General features: G+C 44.6%; 1 protein-coding gene across 1 annotated transcript; it reads right to left on the bottom strand.

The window, feature by feature from the left end:
* Positions 1 to 294: 294 nt before the first annotated feature.
* Cd5l (CD5 molecule like) lies at positions 295 to 12,461 on the bottom strand. The gene is made up of 6 exons (XM_059264771.1): positions 12,343 to 12,461; positions 9,320 to 9,355; positions 4,971 to 5,294; positions 3,520 to 3,858; positions 2,661 to 2,981; positions 295 to 1,197 (listed from the first exon to the last, which is right to left on the bottom strand). Exons 1-6 carry the CDS (start codon positions 12,368 to 12,370, stop codon positions 1,172 to 1,174), a joined length of 1,074 nt encoding a protein of 357 aa, XP_059120754.1. The 5' UTR covers positions 12,371 to 12,461; the 3' UTR covers positions 295 to 1,171.
* Positions 12,462 to 13,144: the final 683 nt, after the last annotated feature.

The following is a 13,144-nucleotide window of genomic DNA, read 5'->3' as shown; positions in this document are numbered from 1 at the left end:
TGTCCCCATGGAAGGGTTTCTTCTGATTTTCTGGTCTCTGTCATATGTGAAAAGTGTCCATTCCCAGGTCCAGAATAACTTGGTAGAAATCCACTTACCTGGAGAACCGATCCCTGGAAAGTGCTAATTAACACAGAACAGCTGGAGCTACCAACAAGGCCCAGGAGGGCAGGAGTGTACTGTTCAAAGCATTTGTGATGATCTCTCCATGAGTATGAGATGGCCATGTGAGTATAAAAATGCAACTGACTTTGGGGCATAAATCCAAGAAAACAAAACCAGCATATCAAGAAATACGTACACACTCATCTTTATTGCAGCATGATTCACAATAGCTAAGACATAGAACCAACCCTTGAACATGGGCAGGGGATCAAGCTGTGAACAAAATATCTCCTTCTAAAGGCACACCCCAATGACCTCCTTCTTCTAACTAGGTCCCAACCCCTGAAGTTTCTACCACCTCCCAGTGGATTCACCAGTGAGTAATCTGCACATTAAGGGCTGAGGGATCAGACCACGTGATGCGGTTAGATCCCAAAGGCCCCATGTCAGAATACTGTTGTATCAGACAGCAGACTTCAAACATATGGGGTTTGGGTAGACATTTAGAACTCAAGGAGTAACATTTGAGGCCTACAGGAAACCACTCTGCTACTTTCTCTGAGAGATGGCAGGGTAGTGAAGCATTATTATTATGGTCATTTCTCTTGTTATAAAATTTAAAAAGCATTCGAAGAAGTCTATTTTCTCCCCTACCTCCAAAATACTGTCTACCCACATTCCTTTTCATGTTCTCCTTTTGTTATCATATCCTAAGTGTTGTTTACAGATAGACTGGGCCTTAGTCATGGCCTGTACAACTGATCCCACGTCAGGCCCGAGAGTTGCAGGTTAGGCTAGAAAGAGAAAGTAAAGACTGGAACCAATACTAAGGGGTCAACAGTGAGCACAGGGCAACCAGAAGCACTTCTTCAGCAAGGGAGCTCAGCGGCTCATCTCTTGAGGTGATTATGGGAGAGGGGATCCCTGAGATCAAGAGCTGAGCACATTGTTCACTCTCCTAAGAGGCTCAGCGGAGGTGGCTAAGTCTGTGGCCGGTTATAACCACTTGGACAATCAGGGCCTAACTGAGCAAGCAGCAGGGATCCAGGTCAGGCAGGGATCCAGGTTACCCATCAAAGTTCGGGATACTTTCTGTGAAAAAAAGAGAAAAAGGCAGTGAGGGTGGGATCAGGTCTGGAAAGGTTCGTTCCCCTCAAGCTAAACTGGCCAAGGGAGTAGATGGAAGGTTAGAACAGGATAGAGCTAATCCACATGCGGAGCCCACCATATGAGAGAGGTAAAAGTCTGGAGCTGTACTCCAAAGGTACAACAGTTACATCCTCTGTGAGTCACAAACAGTACAGGCCTTCTTCTGCATTGACAGACAGTTCATGCCAGCCTCCCCAAGGATGCCAAAATCCACGAGTGTGATAGTCTCCCATGAAGTATACAAAAATTTGCAAAGAACCTAAGCACCTCCTTCTGTGTGCTTTAAGTCATTTTGAGATTGCTTCCAACACCGAGTGCAGCACCACTGTGTGAAGAGCTGCCCTGCTACAGTATCAAGGGAATAGTGATAAGGTAAGTCTGTGTGCTCAGGACAGGTGCAGCTTTGTTTCTCCAGTATTTCTGAATCCACAGACGCAGAATGTAGGGGGAAAGATGGTTGACTGTGTTCATGCCTTATCCTTACACACTCACAAAATCTTTGAGGTAAATGGGACAAGAGTCTTTTTGTCTGAATTTCAGGGTGAAACAGTTTTTGGAGAGTACGCAGTTCAATGTTTTCTGGGCATTAACTGTTCCCCCAAATTTTTTCTTTTTGGTTAAAATCAGTTCTCAGTTCACTTTAGAGTTAGTTACTTAAAACAAAGAGCTCAGCACAGCCACCTCCCCACCGTAATTCCACAGCTGGGCTGCAGCCCTTTAGCTAGAGACAGGGGTTACACTTGAACTTCCTCTCCTTCCTTCCCTCCTTCGAGGAGGCCAGTGGTTCAGGGCCAGGATCCTGTACTCTCTGGCAAGATGCTCATAGGCATTCTCAAAAGAGCTCCCTGCCAGCCACCCAGCTCTCCACGCACACACACACACACACACACACACACACACACACACACACACACACGCACTGGAAATAAGGTTTAGGAAGCATGGCAGACTGAGGTCAAGCTGCCCTTCTACAGTTAGCTCAAATTTAGGGCTTGAAGGTTGGGGTCACCTCAGAGAACTAACCTGGGGTAGAAAGCAAAGACTAATCTATTTAGTTTTGTTGTATGGTTTAAAAGTCGTTTGCATAGTTTGGCAAACTGTTTTCTTTGACTTACTTTTTCTCATGTTTAATATAAGGACATTGATCAACTCCTATTATTCTTATGTTCAATAATTGTATTTTAAAAATACCTATCCTTGCCCATCACTAACCTCTTCCCCACTCCAAAGAAAAACAGAACTGCTGCTAGGAGCCTGGATCCTAACCATGCAGACTTCTGTAGAGCAGGTTAATGACCACTGTGGCTCTCAGCCCTGGTGGAATTACTCTGACCACTAGAGGGCGTCTGCCTCCCTACCGCCTTCGTCCCTTGGAAGTGCAACCTTAGTAGGTCAGTAGGACTTACCTGAGCAGATCACCGCCACATCTTCCTCGTGGGTACAGTCATGATACCCCCAGAACCTGTGCCGGCAGGACTCCAGGGACTGCTCCTCCCCTGAGCAAACGACATCATCCAGCCAGATACGGCCTGCCCCAGGTCCGTAGCTTTTTCGGGCTTTGAAGGATGGAACGAGGGGCTTCCCACAGCCCAGCTGCTTGCATACCACTTGGTCCTCCTTCTCTCCCCAGCCATCACCACAGACAGAGCCCCATGTACCCTGGTGTAGCACCTCCAACCTCCCAGAGCAGGGGTTGTCTCCTCCTACCAGCCTCAGCTCAAAGGGATCTGCAGGGGGAAGGGGGAAGGTGGTGACGTAAGAGATGAAAAGAGAAAATAAGATTACGTGCGTGGTCACCAAAGCCCCACCAGTAAGTCTGAGACTTACTGTGTTTTGGGGACAGTCTCTCCTTCCTTAAGTCTCCTTCCATTTCCAACTCTGTTTCCCTAACTAGAGTGTTTCCACTTTATTTTTTAAATATAATATCTCTATATGTTATATTCATAAATATCTATTATTTATAGATACACACTATGTATAAAGGAATTTCTAGTGGTTGTTACAAACCAAAGAACTCAGCAGGTATACCCTATTTACGGCATTCTGCATCATAGTTCATAGTGTGATTGCACAGTGCACAACTTTTGTTTCCCTCTAAAAAGGAAGTTATTCTTAAGAGAATTGGCAATCCACACAAATATATAAATTTACAATGGCCTTTTAGTGCATGAGTAGTTTTGTAAATATTGTTTGCCTGGGTTTCCATTTAACTACATTTATGAATAAACCTAATCTCCGGATGTAGGATCCATTATATTCTGTTACCTTCGCATTCCACCCATGCGTCCTCATCATGGGTACAATTTTTCTCCAAAGACCTAAAAGGGCAGTCCCGAAGGTTTGCTTCTTGTCCAGCACATGACATCTGGCTCATCCAGATGGGCCCTTTGCCCTGAGTCTTCTTGTTGCAACATGTGTGGGTCAGTAGCGCCCGCCCACATCTCAGCTGCCTGCACGCCACCTTGGAAGCCCGTAAATTCCATCCTGCTTTGCACACACTGCTCCACTCCAGCCGGTGCAACACCTCCACTCGACCCTGGCAGCGTCCCGGGCCGTCTACTAGTCGCACATTCTCTGGGATGAAGGGGCTATCGATGTCTGGGTCTGGAAAGAAAGGGAGAAGCCATGTCTCTTCCATGCTAGCATATGGTCTTCTCAGAAAAGGGAGTCTCACTATACATGGCTCGGTTCTTGGTGGTCAGTGCAAGGCTATTAGAGTGGTAATACCACATAATGGCTGGGGGCCAAGGCACTGAAGTGGTGGTTTCTCGGTCCCCAGACAAACCGTAATGATTTTTGTAGCATTTTAGTTTTTCAAATTATTTCCATAGTCAACTTACTGCTTCTCACAAAAGACAGTTAAGAGCTATAGATTTAATATTAATCTGTTGATTTAAGTATTAATAAATACACATGTTAACACGAAATGTCAAAATATTTTGGCTCAATGTTGGCATAAATCAAATAATCCAGACTAAAGCTCCCAAACCCTGACTTTCCTAAAAAAAAAAAAAAAAAAAAAAAAAAAAAAAAAAAAAGCCTGGAGACTTTAACATTGGGGGGGGCAGCATCTTTTCTTTAATGATAAATCCTGTGGGGAGACAAAAAGAAGGGGATAGAGTCAGCCTTGCAGTCCAATCACAGGCTTTGGAGAAAGCACACACATACTGTTAATTCCTAGAAAGCTAATTATGCAGAACAGTGAAGGAACACACAATGTATCCATTTGTTCCTGCAACTGTATTGGTTGCACATTTATATGCCTGTATCCATCTGTCTCTGAGACTGCTTTGGCTTCCTACCAGCATCTCCTGTCTTCCCAACTAAGCTGATAGACAACTTGAGACTTGAAATGCTCACAAGAGCACATATTAAATCCCATGAGCTCTTCCATAACTCCATCCCAGCTCCAGATACAGACACTGAACAAATGTTCAGTGGCTGATGGATCTGTGTATATTTGTTTGCATGTATATAAACGAGAGAAATTGAGCCTCATATCTAGCTGGAAACTAAGAAAGAAACAACATGGGTAAAAATTGTGGGTATTATTATATCCAAGTCTCACAGCCAAGAAAGTGTGAAATGTAAAGGATGGTGTTGCCGTCATTGGTTGTAGTACTGTGTGAAAGTCCACGACAGGAAATAAAGGCTAACAGAATGGCCACATGGGGTATAGGCTACTGGAAGATGGTCCTTGAGCCTCCCATACTTACTCTCACACTGTGCCCCAGCATCTTCCGTATGTGGGCAATTATAAACATCATCATCTTGCTCACATTGAGACAACGTGTCTTCCATCCCACTGCAGTTAACGTCTTGAATAAGAACTTTTTGCTCCTCTGGTGCTGGTGGCTTATATGATGTACCACTTTGGGCTTTGGTGGCTGCTCCACAATTCAGCTCCCGGCATACCACAGCCACATCGTTCAGGTCCCAGCCATCATCACACACAGTCCCCCACTGGCCATTGCGTTCCACCTCTACTCGCCCTTCACAGCGGTGGGCACCTCCTACTAGCCGCACTTTGGATGGAGACTCTGCAAAGAGACACATTAGCTGGAGGCCTCAGAGAAGCCAAAGTGTGCTTAGGGGTATATGCAGTCATTTTGGGGTCCATATACTTTTGACAGACAGCATGGGGGAGTTGGAGTCAGAATAGGAGAGGTAAAGGAACTTCAGGATATGTTTATGCTCTTAATTGTACACAACCCAGAAATGCCATTTCAAGACACCTAGATGTACTGATATCCTTATCAGATAGATCATTGAGACCAAGAAGTTGGCTGAAGACTTGGCAGAGATTTTAGACCCTCTAGTGGTCAGAATGAGAGGACCAGTCAGAGTCTATCCTCAATTTCATAGGTAAGGAAAGCTCTCCTCATAGAAGTAATGGCTCTCGTATGGGCCCTAGCCCAGAACAAAGTATAAGGGTGATACTTTTGCAGTTCTTTTATTTTTCATGACTTTCTCTTGCAGTAGCCAGATTGAGATAGTAATGATACATTTTCTTCTCTTTACTCTCTCCTCACCACCACCCCCCGCCCCATTTCCCTCCATATGCCCCTTCTACCTGCCCCCCTCTCCTTATTTCCCTTCCCCTCTCTTGCTGTTTCCTGCAACATCACCCCTGTCCAAACACCTAGCTCAGGAGAAATTAGCAAGGGGAGAGTCAGAGCTTCAAAGGCTTAAAATCCCGATGGTTTGACCAGCGGTCTGGGAGGATGAGGGGGAGGGGGATTGGAGCCTCTCCATAGGGTCTGAGGAATCAAGGACTTAGTTGTACTTCCTTATTAAAACTCCGTGAATGAAAAAAAAAAAAAAACCCATACATTTTCTCCCTTCCACTAGGAAGTAGGATAGAGAAGGCAGTTAGGGAAACCAAAGACAAGCCTATCAGACAATACATATCTACTGAGAAAATCCATGCTTCCAGTATCACTTTGTGAACTCCGAAAAGAATGAGGAATAAGATGCGTTTATTCCCTTTGAAAAATTTTATCACAGCTCGGAACTACCTTGCCAAACTGCTGCTGTAGCCTCAGAGCAGTACAGCAGAGGGCTGAATTAATAACATCTTCATTCAATGGCAAAGTCAACTGAAAGGTCAACTATATCAGAGAAGACCACATGTGGTCTGGCGTTCTGTGGCTGGTCCTGAGAGTGACACTTTAGTTGAAGCCACCATGATTGCCTACGTGGTCACATGGAATTAGCCTAGACGTCTATCAACAGAACAACGGAGAAAAATGAAGTTACAAAATCTGCTGGAGGGGCTGGAGAGATGGCTCAGAGGTTAAGAGCACTGACTGCTCTTCCAGAGGTCTTGAGTTCAATTCCCAGCAACCATGTGGTGGCTCACAACCATCTGTAATGAGATCTGGTGCCCTCTTCTGGCCTGCAGGGATACATCCTGTACATGTAATAAATAAATCTTTAAAAAAAAAAAAAAGAACTTGAAAAAAAAAATCTGCTGGAAAATGAATGGATCTGGAAAACACCATACTGAGGTAACCAGACCCAGAAAGATGAACATCACATGTTCTCACTCTTACTTGGATTCCAGCACAAAATGTTTAGGTTTGTATGTTTAATGTGAAGTGTTTATGAAGAAAGCTAGAAAGGTCCATAAGAGGGAGAGGTCTTAAGGAGTGAGGGGATAGTAGGGTAGAATAAAAGTAGAGTAATAATCCTAGAGGATAAAGGTTTAAATAGCATTAGGAGCTTGAAGACAGAGGAAAGGACAGGGTGGGGTAACCAGGATGGATGAAGAAGCATTATGGAAACCCACTACTTTGTAGGATAATTAAAAATACAATTTTTTTGAAAGAAGAATGAATTTGAACACAGGTACCCTGCAGGGGTGGATAATGCTTCCCCTAGAAGACATGAGCATCTCAGTATCCAGTCTGAGATACTTCCTTGTGAGTTATCAACTAGGAAATCCCAGACGCTCCATAAACAACACAGACTATTGTCATTGTTCTTGGTTGCTGACCATAACTAGATGTTAAGAGACTATTGCTGAAGACACGTCACACTTGTTGTGGGCTGTAGAGAAACCAAGCTGGAACTGACCTGAAAATTCCCTCCCTGCTCACTTGCATAGTGCCAAAAGGTGCTAGGCAGGCTGCAGGCGGAAGAAAAGCACCAGTGGAATACCTAGTGGTGAACCTTGCCTCCTGTAAACTGACTTTCCAGGGAAAATATGCCAATTGGTGTAATATAGTGGCATGAAAGTTATGGGGTAACCAACTGCTTTCAGACTGAATTTGAGGCCTACTCCACAGGAGAGAATTCATGCTTGGCACTGTAAGCCTGGTCAAAAGTCCATGACAGGGGAGGTCATAGGTCATGGGAGGGGTAACTTATTGTCTTACTAAATGGACATGTTGTCAAATTGCCTTCTAAATATTTGTGTTTGTACGCATATATTAGCGCTTCCTTCAATTTTGGTCAGAGACTCTTCTCTCTGCAGTGGGCATCAGCTAATGAAGAGGCTCATAGCTGGCCAAAGTACTGAGGATAAGGGACCACTGAATAAGATCTTTGTATCGGCACCTCAGGGAACGTGGTGGAAGAATGAGAAGAAAGAGGTTAAGAGGTAGAGGATGGGGAGGGGTGCCCTGAAATGCTGTCTTCTGAACACCAACTCAGCTACGGTTAGGAGCATCAGACTGGCACAAGATCAAGCCAACAAGATCAGCCGACAGTCCAATAGGCAGCACAAATAGGACGTGTTGAGGGTTTCTGGGGGAGTAGGAGGGAGAAGCTGAGAACGACTATTATCAAGATACATTGTTTACATGTGTGGACTTGTCAAAAAAATATAAACGAAGGATGCTCTATTTTTAAAATAACTAAGGCTGTTTCCATTGTTGTGCATTTGAGTTCAAGTTTATGAATCTGAGTACAGATATAAATCAACAGTGTCATGTGGAGGCAATTTTTTGGGTCATTGGATCTAAGATTGGAGTCTGGGTTGGCATTATTTTGCAGAGCAGGAAAGAGTTGCTATCAGGATCATTCATGGGCTATAACTTATTTCATTCTGGATTGTAAAATTCTTGTTCTGATGAATTTTTATTTATTTCTTTATTTTTATGGAATAGAAGACTAGAGAGCAGTTTTCAGAAAAGATGATATAAACCAAGAGTTCATCGAGGAGAAGTGGAAAAGAATTGACTGGAGGTAATCGAGCTGAGCAAATTCAGCTTGAGGGAAGAGGTAAAGAATGCCAACTGCATTCTTGGCAGTGTCCTAGCTGCAGGCTTTAAAGGAGGAAGGGAGTGTGTGTGTGTGTGTGTGTGTGTGTGTGTGTGTGTGTGTGTGCGTGCAACATCCTTGGTGTGAGGAGACCACAAAGAGAGCAGGTAGTGCCTGTGTTGGTGACAGCCATGGAGGCTAAGTGAAAAGAATCAAGTGATCTCAGTACCTGGATGAGAACCGGAAATAGCACCCCAATATATCAAGTTGTACCTACGTGGCAGAGGGTCTCCCTATAGTAACCTATGGCGCTGTCTCTGGTCAAGCCTCCACCATCGAGCAAAAGAGAGCATGGAGGGGTGGTGTCAAAGAAACTGAAAGCATAGTCTGTGGTTCCTTCTCTTCCCCCCGTCCGTCTCCCCTTCTCTGCATCACTCCCACCATGACACATGCTCCTGGAGGAGGCAGCTAGTGGGGGCTGGACTGCGGGAACCAGGAAGGAGAAAAGGAATCTGTCTCCTGGGCAAGGCCACAAAGGGGTCTGATGTGAGGACCTGACTATCCTGTTTGGATGTTGCATGAAGTTCTAGGGCCACAGAGGACCCTTCGCAGGAAAATCACCCTGAACCCATCTAGACTCTGGAGGTGGAAATTCACCCACACAAGGCCAATGGGTTGGCATGGACACCAGAAAGGACGCTTGCTTGGTCTGGTTTGAATCTCTTCACAGCCCAGGAAGCTACAGGTTTTCTTCAGTCTTAAGCCTAGAGGCTTCTCTCTTGAGAACTCAACAAACAACACAAACAAACAAAACAAAACAAAACAAAATCAAAACCCAGACAGACAAAAAAGTCCTTACCCGAGAGGCAGGATCCAATGAAAATGGTTGAGATGGCTGAGGAAACCAAAAGGAAGGAAGGTCAGAGAGTCTTTGTTTCCAAGTCTTTGTTCAAATCACCCATGGTTAGAAGGCCCTTCCCAAACTTCTTAAGGGAACATGAGAGACACATAGACTCCAAGGGCAGCCCTGTCATGGCCTTCTCCTGGCACCAGACTCAAAGGACAGCATGGGAGCCACAGAGGCCAATTCTATTGAAATAACTGACTTACCCTTGCCTGAGACTGCAGCTCCACCTCAGGCACCAGGCAGGCAGTCTCTACTACTATTACTTCCGGTGATTACCTGTACCTGCTTCAAGTGGGAGTGTGTTGATGTAGCGTTCTGGTTGACAGAAACGAGCACCGGAGGCCACGGAGCCGTCACCGGTGGGGAAGGCGGTGATCACATGGGCAGGGCAGAGTGGCATGGCCGGCTGTGTTCACTGGCACTGCATTTAGATGGGAGTAGGCTCCCTTTGTATGGAGCCAATAGTAAGAATTTTGAGTTACAACTGCTCAGCTCTGCCCTCACAATGCAAATGAGCATTGCCTGATTCCCAGAGACTTTGTATACTGACATCATTTTAAATTCCAGGTCTTTTTTGTGCATTGTGAAATGATATTTTTATTTTTATTTTCTTCCACCATTTAACAGTGTAAAAGTCACTCACAGCTTGTAAACTGTGGTTCATCTAGACTTAATTTAGATCAACAGGCCAGGAACAGCTCTTTACTTAGTTCCCAAATTCCAGCTATCTTTGGAATATGAACGATCTTTTCCCCTACATGGACTATGTATGGTTGGACTCTTCTGTCAGCTCTGTCACATTGTGAAGTCCTGTAACCCTCAGTTGCCCCGGAAGCTAAGCATTTTCAATTATGTAATTTGCTCACCACATATGTATTATAGGATTTTCCCGAAAGAGCAAGTATCTTTGGACCAGTCTAGAGTTTTCAAACAAATAGCTCAGTGATTAATTCTGAAATACTTCTTTCTATAAATAGCTTCCCAGGAACCTCTTTGTCTGTCTGTCTGTCTGTCTGTCTCTTTCTTTTCTTTCTTTTTTTTTCTTTCTTTTTTTTTTTTTTTTTTTTTTTGGTTTGTCTTTTAAGACAGGGTTTCTCTGTAGCCCTGGCTGTCCTGGAACTCACTCTGTAGATCAGGCTGCACTTGAACTCAGAGACCTGCCTGCTGAGTGCTGGGAATAAATGTGCCACCACCACCTGGAGGAGCCTCTTATTCTTAATCTTCACAGTGAGCCTACTTTCAGACTGAGGCTCAGCTATACTATGTGTATGCATTGCATAACTCCCACACAAAACAGGAGGACAGTGGACAGAAAGTAACCGTGCCAAGCTGATGCACAGGAGCAGTGTAGTACAGCCAGCCAATGGCTTGGAGCTTCTGAACACCGCTGACAGGAGGGATAGACAAGTGCAGGTGGCATAGATCTGAAGGGCTTTGTGAAGGAGGTGAGACTTCAGGTGAGCCTTGGGGGCTCAAAAGTAATCTACAAGAGGCAAGACTAGTTGTTGGTTTCTGCTGGGATGTAAAGATGTTTAAGATATGGTCAGGACCCTATATTGTGCCTATAAGTCTGAAACTGAAAGAACAGTGTGGGCTTTGGTAATGTTTTCAGTAATCAAGATACTAAAAATGGATGAGACTTATTAGGGTAGCAGATTAGGAAACATCGTTTGATATCACATATTAATTACATTACTAAAAGGCTTCTAGACGGCATGAACTTGTATTCCTAACACTGGATAGACAGAGATGGGAGGCTCTCCCATGTTTACTGGCCAACCAGCCTAGACTAATGGGCCAGCTTCAGGCCAATGAAACAGTCTCAGAATAAGGTTGGCCAACAACACAAGGTTTTCCTCTGTTAAACACACAAAATCCTCTTTTTTTTTTTTTTTTTTTTTTGGTTTTTCGAGACAGGGTTTCTCTGTGTAGCTTTGCGCCTTTCCTGGGACTCACTTGGTAGTCCAGGCTGGCCTCAAACTCACAGAGATCCGCCTGGCTCTGCCTCCCGAGTGCTGGGATTAAAGGCGTGTGCCACCACCGCCCGGCCACAAAATCCTCTTAATAACATCTGGGGAATGTAACATTATCTTTACTTCACAGACCAGAGAGAAAAATTTTAGAGAAGTATGGTAACCTATAAATTCAGTTAAGAGCCATGGCTAAAACACATGTTTCTTTGCATACCAAAACTCCAGATTGTCCAATATCTCAACCAGTGGTTCTCAGCCTTCCCAACACTGGGACCCTTTAACACAGTTCCTCATGCAGTGGTGACCCCCAACCATGAAATTGTTTTTGCTGCCATTTCATAACTGTAATTTTGCTACTGTTATGAATCATAGTACAAATATCTGTGTTTTCTGACGGTCTTAGGTGACCCCTGTGAAAGGGTTGTTTGACCCCCAAAGGGATTGAGACCCACAGGTTGAGAAACCCCTGATCTAAACTGATCCTGGGAAAATTAGAGAAACATATAAAACACTTTTTAGAAGATACTAGACTAACAGACAAATGAAAGACAATTATTTTGCGGCTTTTTTTTTTTTTTTCTAATAAACACTTTTAAAAAGAGCTGAGGAAAGGAGGTGGGTGGAGTTTTACTACAGAAAGAAAATACTCTCTGGGGTAAGTATGAGCTGCTCAAGAAAAGCCTCATGACAGCTGTACTTTTCCCTTACTCTATCTGACTGTTAGCCAACATCCAGTCATCTCCCTTATTAAGAGTACATCTAGAGAAATGTGTGTACGAGGAAATGAATGTAAAATTGTGTAAATATAGGGAAACAGACAAAAACCTGGCGATTAAGGCAAAACTTCAAATATGGATTTAAGGGATTTCTAAGCTTTAGAACAAGTTACCATATATAGAAAGCCATTCTTGCAGAGTACCTGAATCAGGATCGGAGACTACTCTCCTGGTGAAGTTTCCAGAAAGCCCCGAAGTCTAGACAAACAGGAGCAGAGACACTCACCAAGCATCAAGTTGAGCAGTAGAGCCATGAGCCAGGCAGCTGAAGATGGCGTGCTGAGTCTGATGCAGGTCTTGGGCAGCAATGTTGGGTTTGGATGCTAGGGGTAGGAAGGGAGACAAGTGCTGAGCGCAGCAGAAGCTTATCAAATGACCCAAAGCCAGTGGGCCCGGGGGTGGGGGTGGGGGTGGGTGGAAGACAGACATGCTGAGTTCAGCAGGCCTGGAAGAAGGGAGGTGACTGAGAGTGCCTAAGGTCCTGAAAAAGGGGGTGCTGGGGGGAAGGCTGTTATTGTCATGCTTTGAATGCACTGACAGCCTCCTTCAACCTGCCTCTGCTCCATTCCTCCTCTGTGTAAGTGAGCTTTCATAAGGGAAGGTAGGTGCCCATTAGAAGCCTAGACCATAATGAGCCTCCAAAGGTGAGGTCTGTGGGGCAAGTATGTCAACTTGAATGACTTCTGAATGAAGTGCCTAGAGAACACAGGGGCTAGAGGCCAAAGAATAAATATAAATATACCCTTGATGGTCCATACCATAGTCCGTGATTGTATATTTATCTCTGCTGTTAGGACGGGCTTTCCTGTCTTCAATCAGCTTCCCAAGTGCTGAACAGAAGGCCTAATGTGCAGTCTGCTCTTCTAGGTTTTGCTGGTTGTGCCCACCTTTGGAACTTGGATGGTCACAGGTCCCCGTAGTGATGGACAGATAGCCATTGCTGAACTCAGGTGGCTTTCCGGTCTAAATTATGATGGAAACAAACTGAGCCACATATCCCTCAGGATCCTCAGCCCTCTGTCTTCCTT

This window comes from Peromyscus eremicus, chromosome 6, assembly GCF_949786415.1.
Source record: "Peromyscus eremicus chromosome 6, PerEre_H2_v1, whole genome shotgun sequence".
Classification (NCBI taxonomy): domain Eukaryota; kingdom Metazoa; phylum Chordata; class Mammalia; order Rodentia; family Cricetidae; genus Peromyscus; species Peromyscus eremicus.
Note: the sequence above shows the minus strand (reverse complement) of the source record. Positions and strands in the feature narration are given on the sequence as shown.